The 16,298-nt window shown below is 42.3% G+C and overlaps 1 protein-coding gene across 2 annotated transcripts in view; it reads left to right on the top strand.

Annotated features, from left to right (window-relative positions):
• The first annotated feature begins 12,693 nt into the window (after positions 1-12,693).
• Positions 12,694-16,298, top strand: part of GGT7 (gamma-glutamyltransferase 7) — a 50,864-nt gene continuing 47,259 nt past the window's right edge. For both annotated transcript variants that reach the window (XR_013839635.1, XM_079979261.1), the window contains exon 1: positions 12,694-13,004. Coding sequence is in view for 1 of the 2 variants with exons in the window: in XM_079979261.1 (XP_079835387.1) it covers positions 12,767-13,004 (238 nt within the window). In the remaining variant the exon portion in view is untranslated. The remainder of the gene's footprint in view (positions 13,005-16,298) is intronic.

A 16,298-nucleotide genomic window follows, 5' to 3' on the forward strand; every position in this document is an offset into this window, starting at 1 on the left:
AAATATTAATGAGTTTAAGAAAAATGATGGAATGAAGTTATATGGCTTTGGCAGAAATGTTATAAGGAACTAGGTACAGATAGACTGTTAATGTATTAAAGGGAAAAACCAAGGTTAGAATATGTTAAGATTAATTACAGGACAGAAAACAGAGGAAGATGGAAAGGAGTTGCTGAAACAGTTAATTGAAGTGGAATACAAAAAGGGAGGCGTGAGGAAGTCAATGAAACAAGTGAATGAAAGCTAAGCTTAAAAATACTGGAAGTGTTTTTAATTGTTCTTGTTTTGTTTTGTTAATTCAATGTTTTATGTAGTGTTTTTGTTTTTGTTTTTGTTTTGTATTATATTGATTTGTTTAATTATTTTTCTTTCTTTTTGTAATTTTTATTTTTTAAAAAATAATTGTTATTGCATTTTTCACAAAAAAGAACAAAAAAGCAAATTTTCACAAACATTACAAAAGAAAAGAAAACATAGACAAAAATAAGAAGAGAAAAAAAAGAGATTTTAACATAAAAAAACTCACTTTCCAATTATAACCTTCAAAACCTTATTTTCCTTACTTCCACCTGCCTCCCGATCTTGTATTCTATGTAATAATTAGTTCAGCAAGCTCAATCTTTGTTCATTTTGATTCTTGATCCCTCCCTTTGTGCTCTTATTTAACTCAGTAACTAGAACCCCTTCTTTTCCTTTTCAATGTCCTCAACATTCAAAGATTTTACAGTGTTTTTGTAGATAGACTTTAAACTTCTTCCAGTCCTCTTCCACCTGCTCTTCTCCTTGATCTCGAATTCTGCCGGTCATTTCAGCCAGTTCCATATAGTCTATTACTTGCATCTGCCATTCTTCCAGAGTGGGTAGCTCTTGCGTCTTCCAATGCTTTGCAATAAGTACTCTTGCTGCTGCTGTAGCATACATAAAAAAGGTTCTGTCCTTCTTTGGCACCAATTGGCTGACCATGCCCAGAAGAAAGGCCTCTGGTTTCTTCAAGAAGGTATACTTAAATACCTTTTTCAGTTCATTATATATCATCTCCCAGAAAGCCTTAATCCTTGGGCACGTCCACCAAAGGTGAAAGAATGTCCCTTCAGTTTCTTTACATTTCCAACATTTATTATCGGGCAAATGGTAGATTTTTGCAAGTTTGACTGGGGTCATGTACCACCTATATATCATTTTCATAATATTCTCTCTTAAGGCATTACATGCCGTGAATTTCATACCGGTGGTCCACAACTGTTCCCAGTCAACAAACATAATGTTATGACCAACGTCTTGTGCCCATTTTATCATAGCAGATTTTACCGTTTCATCCTCAGTATTCCACTTCAACAGCAGGTTATACATTCTCGACAATATCTTAGCATTGGGTTCTAACAATTCTGTTTCCAACTTTGATTTTTCCACCTGGAAACCAATTTTCCTGTCCAAATGATAGGCCTCTCTTACTTGAAAATAATGTAACCAGTCTCGCACCTTATCCTTAAGTTTCTCATAGCTTTGCAATTTCACTTTATCTCCCTCCTGCTCCAGAATTTCCCAATATTTTGGCCAATTAGATTCCATATTAAGCTTTTTCAAGGCCTTTGCTTCCATAGGTGAGAGCCACCTAGGGGTTTTATTTTCCAATAAATCTTTGTATTTCATCCAGACATTAAACAATGCTTTCCTGACAATATGGTTTTTAAATGTCTTGTACACTTTAGCCTTACCGTACCACAAGTATGCATGCCACCCAAAAACGTTATCATATCCTTCCAAATCTAAAATGTCCGTGTTTTCAAGAAGTAGCCAATTGGTGAGAGCCAGTGTGGTGTAGTGGTTAAGAGCGGTAGTCTCGTAATCTGGGGAACCAGGTTCGCGTCTCCGCTCCTCCACATGCAGCTGCTGGGTGACCTTGGGCCAGTCACACTTCTGTGAAGTCTCTCAGCCCCACTCACCTCACAGAGTGTTTGTTGTGGGGGAGGAAGGGAAAGGAGAATGTTAGCCGCTTTGAGACTCCTTAAAGGGAGTGAAAGGCGGGATATCAAATCCAAACTCTTCTTCTTCTTCTTCAACCAGCAAAAGGCTGCTGCTTCATAATATAACTTAAAGTCCGGCAGGGCAAACCCCCCTCTTTCCTTTGCGTCAGTAAGAATTTTGTATTTTATTCTGGGCTTTTTGCCCTGCCAGACAAATCTAGAAATTTCTTTTTGCCACTTCTCAAAACAGTCCATTTTGTCAATGATTTGTAGCGTCTGAAACAAAAACAACATTCTTGGCAGTACATTCATTTTGATAACAGCAATTCTACCCAGTAAGGAAAGTTTCAAATTTGTCCAAATTTCAAGATCTTTTTTCACTTCTGACCAACACTTCTCATAATTATCTTTAAATAAATTTACATTCTTCGAAGTCAAGTTCACCCCTAGGTATTTCACTTTTTTCACCAATGTTAAACCTGTTTCTTCCTGAAACCTTTCCTTCTCTACTGCTGTCAAATTTTTCTCTAAAACCATAGTTTTAGATTTATTCAATTTAAAACCTTCCACCTGACCAAATTCTTGTATTATTTCCAGTGCTCTTTTAGAACTAGGGATTGGCTCCTGTAGTGTCAATACTAGGTCATCTGCGTAGGCTTTAAGTTTGTAGTGTTTAACTCCGACCTGTATACCCTGAATCTGTTGGTCCCTTCTAATCATGTTCAGCAAGACCTCCAGGACTGAAATAAAAAGCAAAGGGGAAATTGGGCAGCCTTGTCGTGTCCCTTTCTCTATCTTAACTTCTTCCGTAACTGCATTATTCACTATTAATTTCGCCTTCTGTTCTGAGTAAATCGCACCTATACCGTTTCCAAACCTTTCTCCAACCCCCATCCCTTGCAATTTTTTCCTCATAAAACTCCAAGAAATATTGTCAAAGGCTTTCTCCGCATCAATAAATATCAAGACAGCTTTTGTGTTTATATTAACTTGTAGCTTTTCCAAAATGTCAATTAAGTTTCTCGTGTTATTTGACAATTGTCTGCCTGGGAGAAAGCCAGCTTGGTCTTTATGAATCATTGTTGCTAAGACTTTTTTCAATCTTCTAGCTAGAATATCAGCAAAAATTTTATAATCCACATTAAGTAGGGATATGGGGCGGTAGTTCTTTAGTTGTGTCTTTTCTATCTCATTTTTCGGTATAAGTGTGATGTAAGCTTCTTTCCACGACTCCGGCGCTCTTTTCCCTTCCATAATTTCATTGCCAACCTCCATTAGAGGTTGAATTAAATAATCTTTCATGTCTTTGTAGTATTTGGAGGTTAGCCCATCCGGGCCTGGAGACTTGCCTAGTTGCAGGTTCTTAATGGCACCTTCAACCTCCTGTTCAGAAATTTTGTCATTCAGTGTTAATTTATTCTCTTGAGATATTTTTTGTAATCCATTTGTTTCCAAAAATTTCTCGATTTTGATCTCATTCTGTGGCCCTTGTGAATACAGTTGTTTAAAGTATCTCTGGAAGCAGTCTTGAATCTCCCGTGGGTTTTGTATATTTCGTCCATTTACTTCAAGATTGGTGACAGTATTTAATTTCTGTCTTTTCTTCAGCTGCCAAGCTAGCAGCTTTCCACACTTATTGGCCGATTCAAAGGTTTTTTGTCTCATTTGTTTAATTTTCCATTCTATGTCCTGGTTGACCATTTTCAAATATTGTGCCTGATGTAATTTAATTTCTCGTAGAATATCCTGTGACTTAGGTTTAATCCTTAATCTCTTCTCGCCTTCTCTAATTTTCTCTAAAATCTTTTCTTTCTTCTCCTCTTGAAGTTTCCTCTTTATGGCATTTTGCTGAATCAAAACCCCCCTCATTACAGCTTTACTTGCATCCCAGATTACTCTTTTCTCCACAGTAGTCTTCAAATTTATTTCAAAGTAGTCTTTTAGTGTTTTTTGGGCCTTTTTCACAATTTCAGAGTCTCTAAACAAGGTGTCATTCATTCTCCATCTAAAGGAACCAGTCGGTGTTAGTTTCATATCCATCTTCACTGGGTTATGGTCGGAGCAGATTTTTGGGCAGATTTCCACCTTTCGGATCTTGGGTGCCATCCCTCTTGTAATCCAAATTTGGTCTATTCTAGTCCAAGTCAAATTGGCTTCAGAGAAGAAGGTCCCCTCTCTGCCTAGGGGATTTTTAGTTCTCCAAATGTCAATCAAGTCCATATTGTCTGTCAGTTCAAAAAAGGTCTTTGGTAGTCTTCCATCTTTTGTAACTACTTGTCTTTCAGATTTATCCATATATGTCGAGACAACGCCATTCATGTCTCCCATCAAAATGATATTTTGGTCTATGAAGTCCATTAACGTCTCATGCAGTTTCTTATAAAACTCTGATTTCCCCTCGTTAGGTGCGTAGACTCCAATTATTACTAATTTCTCTCCTTGGAATTGTATTTCAATTGCCACGAATCGTCCATGTTCATCTTTAAGGAGGAACTTTGGTAATAGTTTCTCTTTTGCGTAGATCACAACTCCTCTTTTTTTTACTTTGTCTGATGAAATGAAGTCTTGGCCTAACTTTTTATTTATCAATAATTTCCTTTGGAGTCTTGTTATATGTGTTTCTTGTAGGCAAATTAGGTCCAATTGTTCCTTTTTCAAAATATGAAAAATCCTCTTCCTTTTGCTGGGGGAGTTCAAACCTCGAATATTCCAAGTTAACATCTGCAGAGACATGTTGTTGTTATTCTGATGTTCCACCAGTTGCTCCTAGAAGTTGCTCTTGGTTTATCGGCGGTGTCTCTTTCTCTAGTTGGTCCAGTCCCAAGGAGGCTCTTCCTAAGTCAAGTGGTCCCAGTCCTAATATTTCCGAGTCTTTTGTTCTGGCCTCTCTTTGTAATTCTTCTCCAAAATTTCTCAAAAAACTCACTTTATCTTCCTCTGATCTTATCTTAATTTTCTTTCCTTTAAATGTAAACGAGAGGCCTTGTGGAAATTCCCACCTGAACAAAATTCCGTTTCTTTTTAGCAGGTCCACCAAATTTCCGTAGTTGGTTCTAAGGTCAAGTAAGTATTTCGGAATATCTTTAAAAATCTCAATTCTCACCCCTTGGATATCGAGTGCTTTCTGGTAATGTAGACTCAGTATTTTATCTCTTTCCTCTTTTGACCTTAGGGCAATCAAGCAGTCTCTCAGCCTATTTTTCCTTTTAACCCTTCCCAATCAGAAAGCACTCACTATCTTAAATTCTTCTTTCTCTGGATCCAGGTCCCAGCACTCCTCAAATTCCGATGTGAGCAGTTCTATCAAGTCTCCTTCTTCTGTTTCTGGGACCGCTCTGATTCTCAAGTTGGTCTGTTTCTCTTTAAGTTCAATCAAAGAGAATTGTACCTTGTATTCGTCCAATTTTTTATTTATTGGTGGTATCTTTTGTTCTACTGCCAGTACCCTCTCTTTAGCTTCCTCCGCTGTCTTCTTTGTCTCCTTAGACTCCTGCAGCAGTCTGTCAATTGCCTGGGTGTTAGAATTCACATTCATCCCCAAGTCATTTCCTTTTTGCCCCAGGTCCTTAATAGTTGAAGTATTTTGGTCAATCTTAGCTGTCAAATTTTGTAGGGCCGATAAGATCTTGTCTAATGTTGCAGAATCCGATCCTGTTCCTTTTGATTCTTCCCTCTCTGTAGCTTGTGGGACAGAAAGTCCTGCTGATGATGTTCTTCTATGCAGGAGTTGCTGCTGTGCCTGCAGCTGCTGCTGTTGTTTAATTTTAGCTCGGCGCTGTGGGTTAAGCCTCAGCGCCTAGGGCTTGCCGATCGAAAGGTCGGCGGTTCGAATCCCTGCGGCGGGGTGCGCTCCCGCTGCTCGGTCCCAGCGCCTGCCAACCTAGCAGCTCGAAAGCACCTCCGGGTGCAAGTAGATAAATAGGGACCGCTTACCAGCGGGAAGGTAAACGGCGTTTCCGTGTGCGGCTCTGGCTCTGGCTCTGGCTCTGGCCAGAGCAGCGATGTCACACTGGCCACGTGACCCGGAAGTGTCTCCGGACAGCGCTGGCCCCTGGCCTCTTAAGTGAGATGGGCGCACAACCCCAGAGTCTGTCAAGACTGGCCCGTACGGGCAGGGGTACCTTTACCTTTTAGGGGAGCAGAATGCCAAGTTGTTTCATCAATGGTTGTTAAACAGTAACTTCATCAGCTCCCCAGTTATCTTTCCAATTTGTTGCAAGAGTAAAAGAGTAAAAGAGTTACAAACTTGGAAGCTCCCTTAATTGTTACCAGTCCTTCTCAGCATTCAGCAGCAAAAGTTACAATGTCCATAAACGGTGCTTTCACGGTAGCCTTGCAATTGTTTAAGACAGACCAGCAGATCAGTGTCAGAAATAAAGTGGTGGATTTTCTGTCCCCCCCTTCCCTACTTCGGGGGGGGGGTTTCTTTTGCTCTGACCGTGAAATTTAGCTCTATATAAAAAACAAGTCAATGGTTCAAAGTTCCCTTGTCCCTTGCTTTTATTCTATTTACAAGATCAGCAAAGCGGACTTCCTGTTTGCACTTTGCCGATTTCAGGTCCGAATTTAAATTCAAGTTCAAAGTCCCGATCAAAGATTCAAGTTTCAAGTTCAAATTCAAAGTCCAATACTTGGTCTTAACTTTGATCTTTCCAGATTCCAAATTCTTACTCACGGATAGCTGTTTTAATCCGACGTTTCACAGGGAAAAGGCCAGCGCTCTCCGGTAACTGCTATGCAGCTTCACTCCGCAGAAGTAGCGATCGGCTCCAGCACAGCGCTACACCCCCGCTCCGCTCCGGAGCTCTTTTCAGGGCTCCTTTGACAGTTCGGGGGGGTGCAAAGCGTGCCCACTGAGCCCCACGGCCCCAGGCTTCTCCCGCCTGCGGGTTTTTTGAGGGTCCTCCGCTTCGCTGTAGCGGTGGACCCGATTTCTGCGGAGCTTCCCCCTCCGTTTCAGAGGGTATCCGCCATTACCGATGGCGCCGCCTCCGGAAGTCTCTTTTTGTAATTTTTAAACTATATATATATATATATATATATATATATATATATGACAAAATTGGACTTTGTGCAATAATGAAAGAGATGGGGAAATGGCCGGGACAAAGTGGGATAACAATTGCTTGATGCAATGTTGAACAACCTCCCTGCAAACTAATCAGAGTGCATGCTCAATAAATAGCCAATGTTATCTAACAAACCTTGCACAAACAAATCAGGGAGAATGCTCAATAATGAGGTCATGTAGAAGCAACCACAAATTGACCATCTGTACTGTGGCTGGAATCAGCAGCTGGCATTTCTGGACAGCTTTGAGGGCATTTTTCTCTCTCCTTGATCCCACTTGACCTAGGCTCCTGACCCTTTGGTCCCCCCCCACCCCCCAGTTCTGATGCATCTAATCCTCATTTCAAAGGTATGTGTACTGTAAATGTTAAAAAAGGAGATACTAACATTTTTTCCCCATTAGAAGATCGTAGTTGCAAGACAAAGTTATGACTAACAAGGAACTCCTAGGTCAACTTGACATAGATGTGACCTCACAGAATTTGCAGTTACGCAACCTAAACACACACACATACGTTGCTGGCTCAGTTAATTATTATTATTTGCAATAGGCTTATTCTGCCTCATTCACCACAGCTGGTGCGTTATATTCTACAGGGTGCATCTACAGTAACCCATAATCATGTCACAAATTGAGAACTGGGTCATTGAAGGGTGGAGTATTTACATATATAGTGAAACGCTTCCCCTTAAAAATGTTGATGGACATTTCTCCTGTGTTTCATGGCCTCACACCCAATGCACTCCTGTGCCATTGGGATAGTGGGGTACTGTGGGAAGCACTTGAGGCAGTATTCCACTAACTCAGGCATAGGCAAACTCTGACCCTCCAGATGTTTGGGACTACAATTCCCATCATCCCTGACCACTGGTCCTGTTAGCTAGGGATGATGGGAATTGTAGTCCCAAACATCTGGAGGGCCGGAGTTTGCCTATGCCTGCACTAATTTAGCACAAGGATTCCCACTAGTGCAACAAGTTTTTCCCACTCTCCTCCCCCTATGTGTACCTCACACTCTCCCCAAATGTGCTCCAGAGAGTTGGGGAAACTTATAGAATAAATTTAGGGGCATTTGTTCTTGCCCTTTTTTAAAAAAGGAAAACCTTTAATTGGGCAAGCAGTTAAGGCCTGGCATTAAGTTGGTGTGGAATTTTACCTTTCAACATCACATTAGCTGGTTTTAATTGGGCAGCTAAGATGCATATTTTAAATCGATTGCATCCTACCTCTGAGATAGAGCAAGCTAGGAAATATAAATAAACAAACAAACCCAGAACACTGTGCACTTTGTTGTTGTTGTTTAGTCGTTTAGTCGTGTCCGACTCTTTGTGACCCCATGGACCAGAGAACACCAGGCACTCCTGTCCTCCACTGCCCCCCGCAGCTTGGTCAGACTCATGCTGGTAACCTCGAAAACACTATCCAACCATCTCGTCCTCTGTCGCCCCCTTCTCCTTGTGCCCTCCATCTTTCCCAACATCAGGGTCTTCTCCAGGGAGTCTTCTCTTCTCATGAGGTGGCCAAAGTACTGGAGCCTCAGCTTCACAATCTGTCCTTCCAGTGAGCACTCAGGGCTGATTTCTTTCAGAATGGAGAGGTTTGATCTTCTTGCAGTCCATGGGACTCTCAAGAGTCTCCTCCAGCACCATAATTCAAAAGCATCAATTCTTCGGCGATCAGCCTTCTTTATGGTCCAGCTCTCACTTCCATACATCACTACTGGGAAAACCATAGCTTTAACTATACGGACCTTTGTTGGCAAGGTGATGTCTCTACTTCTCAAGATGCTGTCTAGGCCTGTCATTGCCCTTCTCCCTAGAAGCAGGCGTCTTTTAATTTCGTGGCTGCTGTCACCATCTGCAGTGATCATGGAGCCCAAGAAAGTAAAATCTCTCACTGCCTCCATTTCTTCCCCTTCTATTTGCCAGGAGGTGATGGGACCAGTAGCCATGATCTTCGTTTTTTTGATGTTGAGCTTCAGACCATATTTTGCACTCTCCTCTTTCACCCTCAATAAAAGGTTCTTTAATTCCTCCTCACTTTCTGCCATCAAGGTTGTGTCATCTGCATATCTGAGGTTGTTGATATTTCTTCCGGCAATCTTAATTCCGGCTAGGGATTCATCCAGCCCAGCCTTTCGCATGATGAATTCTGCATATAAGTTAAATAAGCAGGGAGACAAAATGCAGCCTTGTCGTACTCCTTTCCCAATTTTGAACCAGTCAGTTGTTCCATATCCAGTTCTAACTGTAGCTTCTTGTCCCACATAGAGATTTCTCAGGAGATAGATGAGGTGATCAGGCACTCCCATTTCTTTAAGAACTTGCCATAGTTTGCCATGGTCGACACAGTCAAAGGCTTTTGCATAGTCAATGAAGCAGAAGTAAATGTCTTTCTGGAACTCTCTAGCTTTCTCCATAATCCAGCGCATGTTTGCAATTTGGTCTCTGGTTCCTCTGCCTCTTCTAAATCCAGCTTGCACTTCTGGGAGTTCTCGGTCCACATACTGCTTGAGCCTTCCTTGTAGAATTTTAAGCATAACCTTGCTAGCGTGAGAAATTAGTGCAATTGTGCGATAGTTGGAGCATTCTTTGGCACTGCCCTTCTTTGGGATTGGGATGTAGACTGATCTTCTCCAATCTTCTGGCCACTGCTGAGTTTTCCATGGACAAAGACAACTGTGCACTTTACAAAATATCAAATGCATTCTAAGTGCCTACATTTGAAAATGCTCTAAAGTTTCTGTGACAGAAACCCAGGATCCAAATTATTTTTCTTATAACACATCAACCCATCTATGTTTGTAATTATATGATTAATATCTCAGAACTGTTTTATTGTCTATTTGTTTAGTATTAGGGGGAACCAGTGGGGACATGCAGTTCTTTTTGTTCTATAGTTAATTAATTGATCAACAAAGTTAAAGAACTGATTTGACTAGATATAGGACTCAAGCAGGAGCAGTCAAGTAACCCTTTAAAAAACCAAAGTGGTAAGACTGTCCATTACCACTGTGGCAACTGGGTGAACCATTAAAATTTAGTTCTTTTAATGCTGTGCATTCTTCCTCTTCATTGCTGGAGCACACATCCAATCTTAATTGAAGAGTCAACCACAAACATCAAGAACTCCTCCCCCCCCCCACACACACCTAGGTGCATGGAAATCTAGATGAGAGAAAGAAAGGCAATACCTTGCCCATTTCCTTGATATGTTAGTAGTGTGTGCACATGTGTGTGTGCGTGCGCGCGCACAAAATAATCCCTTCCTGCCCCCCAAAACAGGGAAGCACTCAGATATGTGATAGTTCCTCACTCCCATCTGCAGTTCAAAGTGGTACAAGCCAGGAACAATTCTGCCATATAACTGCTACTTGTGTAGGCAACCCATTACAGTGGTATCTCAGGTTACAGACGCTTCAGGTTACAGACTCCGCTAACCCAAAAATAGTACCTCGGGTTAAGAACTTTGCTTCAGGATGAGAACATAAATCATGCGGTGGCAGCGCGGTGGCAGTGGGAGGCCCCTTTAGATAAAGTGGTGCTTCAGGTTAAGAACAGTTTCAGGTTAAGAACGGACCTCCAGAACGAATTAAGTTCTTAACCCGAGGTACCACTGTACAGTACAGTGGTACTTCAGGTTACATACGCTTCAGGTTACATACGCTTCAGGTTACAGACTCCGCTAACCCAGAAATATTACCTCGGGTTAAGAACTTTGCTTCAGGATAAGAACAGAAATCGTGCTCCGGCGGCGCAGCAGCAGCAGGAGGCCCCATTAGATAAAGTGGTGCTTCAGGTTAAGAACAGTTTCAGGTTAAGAACGGACCTCCGGAATGAATTAAGTACTTAACCCGAGGTACCACTGTATACTTAAAAAGCTTGCCTTGAAACATTTCAGTCCATCTGCTCCTTGGGGATACAATATTGTGTCATGAGTGATGGATGGGGCATGCTCAATTACAGTGCTAATAAGAACATAAGAGCATAATAAGAGCCTGATTGATCTGGCCAATGGCCCACCTTGTCCAGCATCCTGCTCTCACAGTGGCCAATAAGGTTCCAGTGGGAAGCTTGCGAGTAGGACATGAACATAACTCTCCCCACCTGTGGTTTTCAGCAAGTGGTAGCCCTGAGGGTGGGCACAGGGCAGGCTGCATGGTATATGCAGCTCTGTCCTCTAATATGTTGCCACCATCCCCCCCTCACACACACCCAGTACCTGTGGCCTGAGATAGTGGTCTCACTTTGCCTGCTGGTAGGGCCGGCTCTGCAGTCACAGTATATGTAATTTATATAGCATGGACGAAACCCTTCAAATTGAAGCACTCCTATCCAAATACATTTATCAAAATAAAATAAAATGATTTCTCTCATATGATTTGATGGAACTGTATGATTTTTATTTTACCCCCACCTTGGGTCTGCTTGTTGATGACAGGTGGGCTTAACAAGTTATTAAATAATGCAAATATAATTTAGTTATCTATGTCTGTTTTAAACGTTTCACCAATTTTAATCTGTGTTTTACAGATGATCATCTTCTGTATGCTCTAAAAAGGTAAAGGTAAAAGACCCCTGACAGTTAAGTCGCAGATGACTCTGGGGTTCATCTCACTTTACTGGCGCTCATCTCACTTTACTGGCCAAGGGAGCAGACGTTTGTCCGCAGACAGTTTTTCCGGGTCATGTGGCCAGCATGACTAAGCCACTTCTGGCAAAACCAAAACAGCGCATGGAAACACCGTTTACCTTCCCGCCAGAGCAATACCTATTTATCTACTTGCACTTTTTGGTGTGCTTTTGAACTGCTAGGTTGGCAGGAGCAGGGACCGATTCAAACTGCCAACCTTCTGATCCGCAAGCCCAACAGGGTCAGTGGTTTAGACCACAGCGCCACCTGCATCTCTAGTGCCACCCACATCCCTATATGCTCTACTTGTCCTTAAAAAAAAAGCTGTATATTCAAGAATAATTTAATGATTGAGTGGTATACAAATCTTTCTTAACCATCAGCATCCCTGCACCTGTAATTATGGTCTTTGCCACACCTGTGCTTGCCAAAACTTGTTTCCCCCCACTTTTCTTGGGAGGGGGCCCATTCTATCTGAAGCTGGTGTGTGCGTGTGTGTAGACAGATAGACAGATATAGATTAGATTATAGATATATGATTTTGTATTAATGCCTCATTTTTATACTGTGTATAACTGTGCATTTTTGCAATATTTGGCTTAAGTTTGGCTTAACATTTTTCCTTTCTCCTCCTGTGATGAGGCTGCATTTTAATATTTTAATGTTTCAATATTATAATGTTGTATTTTAATCTCGTTTTTAAGATGTATTCATTTAACTTGTTTTTATTATTGCTTGTTAGCCGCCCTGTGCCCGGCCTTGGCTGGGGAAGGTATAAATAAATATTATTATTATTATTATTATTATTATTATTATTATTATTATTATTATTATTAAGTTGCCTGTTGTTGCATCTGTTTCCTGTACACCATTTAGAGATGGTCTTCAATCTATTAAACGGCATAGAAAAGAGATAACCAGCCATCAGCCCGACGGTCCCCTTGGCTCAGGTGGGCGGTCCCTGGGCTCCCAGCCCAGCCCAGCCCAGCCCTCCTCCTCCCTCTCGGCTTCCCTTCCGCCACTTCCGGAGCGGGGTCCTTGGCTCGGAGGCGGCGGCTGCCCGGCCCGGGAGGCGCAGGCAAGCAGGCAGGCAGGCAGGATGGCGGCGGCGGCGGCATCAGCAGCCTCCGCGTCTGCAGCGTCGTCTGCGGCCGGTGCCTCCGAGAAGGAGGCGAGCCAGCAGAGCAGCCTGGGCGCCTACTCGCCCGTCGACTACATGAGCATCACCAGCTTTCCCCGCTTGCCCGAGGAGGAGCCCGGCGGCGGCGGCGGCGCCCCCGAGAGCTGCCTGCGCTCCAGGAAGGAGGAAGACGCGTTCCTGGCCGAGCAGGACACGGGTGAGAGCGGGAGCCGCCTGCCTGCCTGCTCCCTGCACCCTCCATCCGACCATGACTCCATGCTCCATCCTCCCATCCACCTCCGCTGCCTCCAGCCTTCGTCCACAAGTCCTAAGCAAGCATCTTCCCGCATCTCGCCCCCCTGCTGCGCCATCCCTTCCTCCTCCCCTTCCCCATTTGGATGGCGCAGCAGCCATCCCTCACCTCCTCTGAACGTCCCAGCCCAGCGGTCCTGGGGATCGGGACCCCACTTCTCTGCGGCCATATTTGACTCCTCAGCCTCCTCTCCCCACCCACCCATAGCGGAGGATGGTGCTGCGTGAGCATCGCTCTCCCGCCTGGGTACCAACTCCTTGCACATCCCTGCCATTTCCCTTCCTCCTGTCTTTGCCGCTCTCCACCTTTCTCATCCCCATCTCCCATTTCATTTCCTCTCCCTTTCTGCTCTGCTACTTTCCCCTGTCGGGACAAGAAAGTGAGTGGCTTTCCAGTCCTCCACCCCTCCAGATCTTGCAACCCACCCTGTGTTTGCTGCTCTACAGAATACCCTTTTGTGCTAAAGCAGCCTCCTCCACCCTCATTATCTTCCCAACTCTCCCACCTCCTCTGAAAGCTCCAAATCAGCATCTCATGGTTTTACCTCCGCCCCTTTTGGTGGGGGTGACTGGATGAGCTTTCCCCAAAATGTTGATTTTCACAGTACTGCCAAGTTAATTACCGAGCCTAGTCACTCCCATCCTACATAATGCTGAGACTTTATGTGGCATCCTTTTGTTCTGTAATGCCTGAAAAATGGGGAGGGATGGGGGACAGAGGTCCTTCCCTTTATCTCTGTGAAGATATTGGAAAACATAGCAAGGAAGGGCAGAGTTTTCTGTTCTCTCACCAGCTATTGGCAAGCATTAAGACTGCCCTTGGAGACTTTTACTATTTTTGTATCAGATCTGCACTGCAAAAGCCAGGTGAAATTTGGCAGATGTAGCCAAGATGTATCCAACTTAAATGCGGATTCCACTAGTTCTTGCGATTGTACAGGAACAATGTGCAAAGTAGAGTTTCTGGTTGCTGCCCTCGTCTCATAATTGGAGCTCTCTGAGCCACCCATTGAAACTGATTGGCAGAAGCTTTAGGATTGACAAAAGGAAGTACTCCTTCATTCAGTGTGCAGTTATGTTTGCAGTTTACTGCCATCAGCTTATATTGCTTTCTAAAAAGGTTTAAACAGACTTATGGTGGATAGGTCAGAATAGCCAAATAGAACCTCCATGTTACAGAGATAACTACTGTGAATCTCAGATACTGGTGATAACTCACAAGAGGAAAGCAAGAAAGATCCATACTTGGCATATTTTTTGTAACCAGATTTTTGAAAGACCTAACAGGTATCAGATTTGTAATTTGGTACATCCTCCTGCAGTGAACTTACAGACTCATCACATTGTGAGAAATCCTCAGTTGGGACACATGTTAGAGGATTCAAATCACTAATTCAACAATTTAAAAATGAATGAAAAAGCCAATATGTTGATATGAATCTGTAGAGACATGCCATCTAAAACATGCTGAGGTAAGTCAACAGAACTCATTGGTTCTGATACAGATCCCCAGTAGTTCAGATAAGTGTTTTGATGTTTTCGCCACTCCCTTTCGCTATGGGTTGCTTCATGTGTAGCAATGACGTAGTAAAAGCAAAAGCATGAACCATGAGCTTTTCTTTCTCTACCTCTACTATAATGTGGAAAGTGAGACACACAAATCTTTCCTTGAATGAGACTTGGGAGTCTAATACTCTTCTGGACTTTACAGGTCTTGCATTACTAGACAAAATTATTGCTCTCCACTTTAAAATAGAAGCAAAGGGGGGAGGGAAGCAGCAGGCTCCCCCCCCCCCTTTGTAGCATATGAAGGATCTCTTGGAAGATTCAGGACACTGAAACCGATATGTAAAAGAAGTGCTTCACTTTTATTTCATTGTCCCATCCTGACTCACCACCACTCTTGTGTTTTCATATTTTTCATTTCCATTTGGTCTGCTCACTCCAAGCTTCTGAAATTTGCAAAATCTAAATAAACGTTTCAGTTTGGCACCCCCATGATTATATGTCAATCGTTTATTGATTCTCTTTTCAGATGCATATGTATCCATTGGTTAGAATCCTGAGTGTTTCCTCATTTGAATTTTGTTTCATTGTTTGTCAGTGCATTAAACTACTGACTCTCCTAACTGGTATCTGTTGCCAGTATCTTTACAAACCTCTGTGCCCAGCATGACACTTTTACATGATAGGTTCTTCCAAGCTCTCAAAACTAGTAGCTGGCATGAAAATACAACAACTGCAAAAAAAAGTTTTAAATAAATATTTGGGCTATTTCTGTCCCTCTGCATAAATATTAATAAAATGATCTATGCCTATAAAACCTTTGCATTTCACTACATTAGTTATTAGTTATTCATTATAATACTTTTTTTTTGCTCATATTGTGCATTTCAAATGTTCAAAGCTCCTCAACATAATTTATCTCAGTAATCATTATAATTCATAGACAAAGTTGCATTTGTGTTGATCTATATTTTGTTTCTCTGTTGGGATCTAGTCCTCATTTTTTGTCTCCCTTATGCATGTTTAAATATGCTGCCAGACATTGAACTTCCCTGCCAATGGTAGCCACCAAGCATGAAGCACCAGATATACCTTTTATCACAGTTTATGTTTGTTTTGGTTCTCCAGATATTGCTGAACTACACATCCTATTAGCACCAGAAAGTGTGGGCAGAGGGCAGGGGTTACAGGCATTGTAATTCAGCAACATTTATATATTAATGTTATATATGTGTGTGTGTGTGTGTGCGCACACACACACACACACACACACACACACACACACACACACGTGTATGTCAACAAAGTTGTAAGTATTGGCCGTGAAGTTGCAGTGTACAATATAACTTCTACGTTTTCTGCTACACCAATAGCATGGTGATACTATTTTGTATCATTAACAATTGATTGCCATGCTGTGGGACATCAAAACACATTCTCAGGCATTTGTTTTATATTGAGAAGGAGGGGATGTAAGCAGTAAATGTTATCTTCTGTTATAAATGAAATGCAGTTGGAAGTGGTTTTCCCCAAGGATACATAGAAAGATTAGTTTGAGTCTGAGTTACCGTATCGTTTTATTAAGTAGAATATTTGGGGTGTGTTCAACCAACTCAGAGTAGACCCATTCAAATTAATGGCTATTCCTTTTTTTATTATTATTAAAATTTTTATTACATTTTCAGTTTACAGA

The sequence above is a fragment of the Podarcis cretensis genome (genome assembly GCF_951804945.1).
Source record: "Podarcis cretensis genome assembly, chromosome: 6".
Classification (NCBI taxonomy): domain Eukaryota; kingdom Metazoa; phylum Chordata; class Lepidosauria; order Squamata; family Lacertidae; genus Podarcis; species Podarcis cretensis.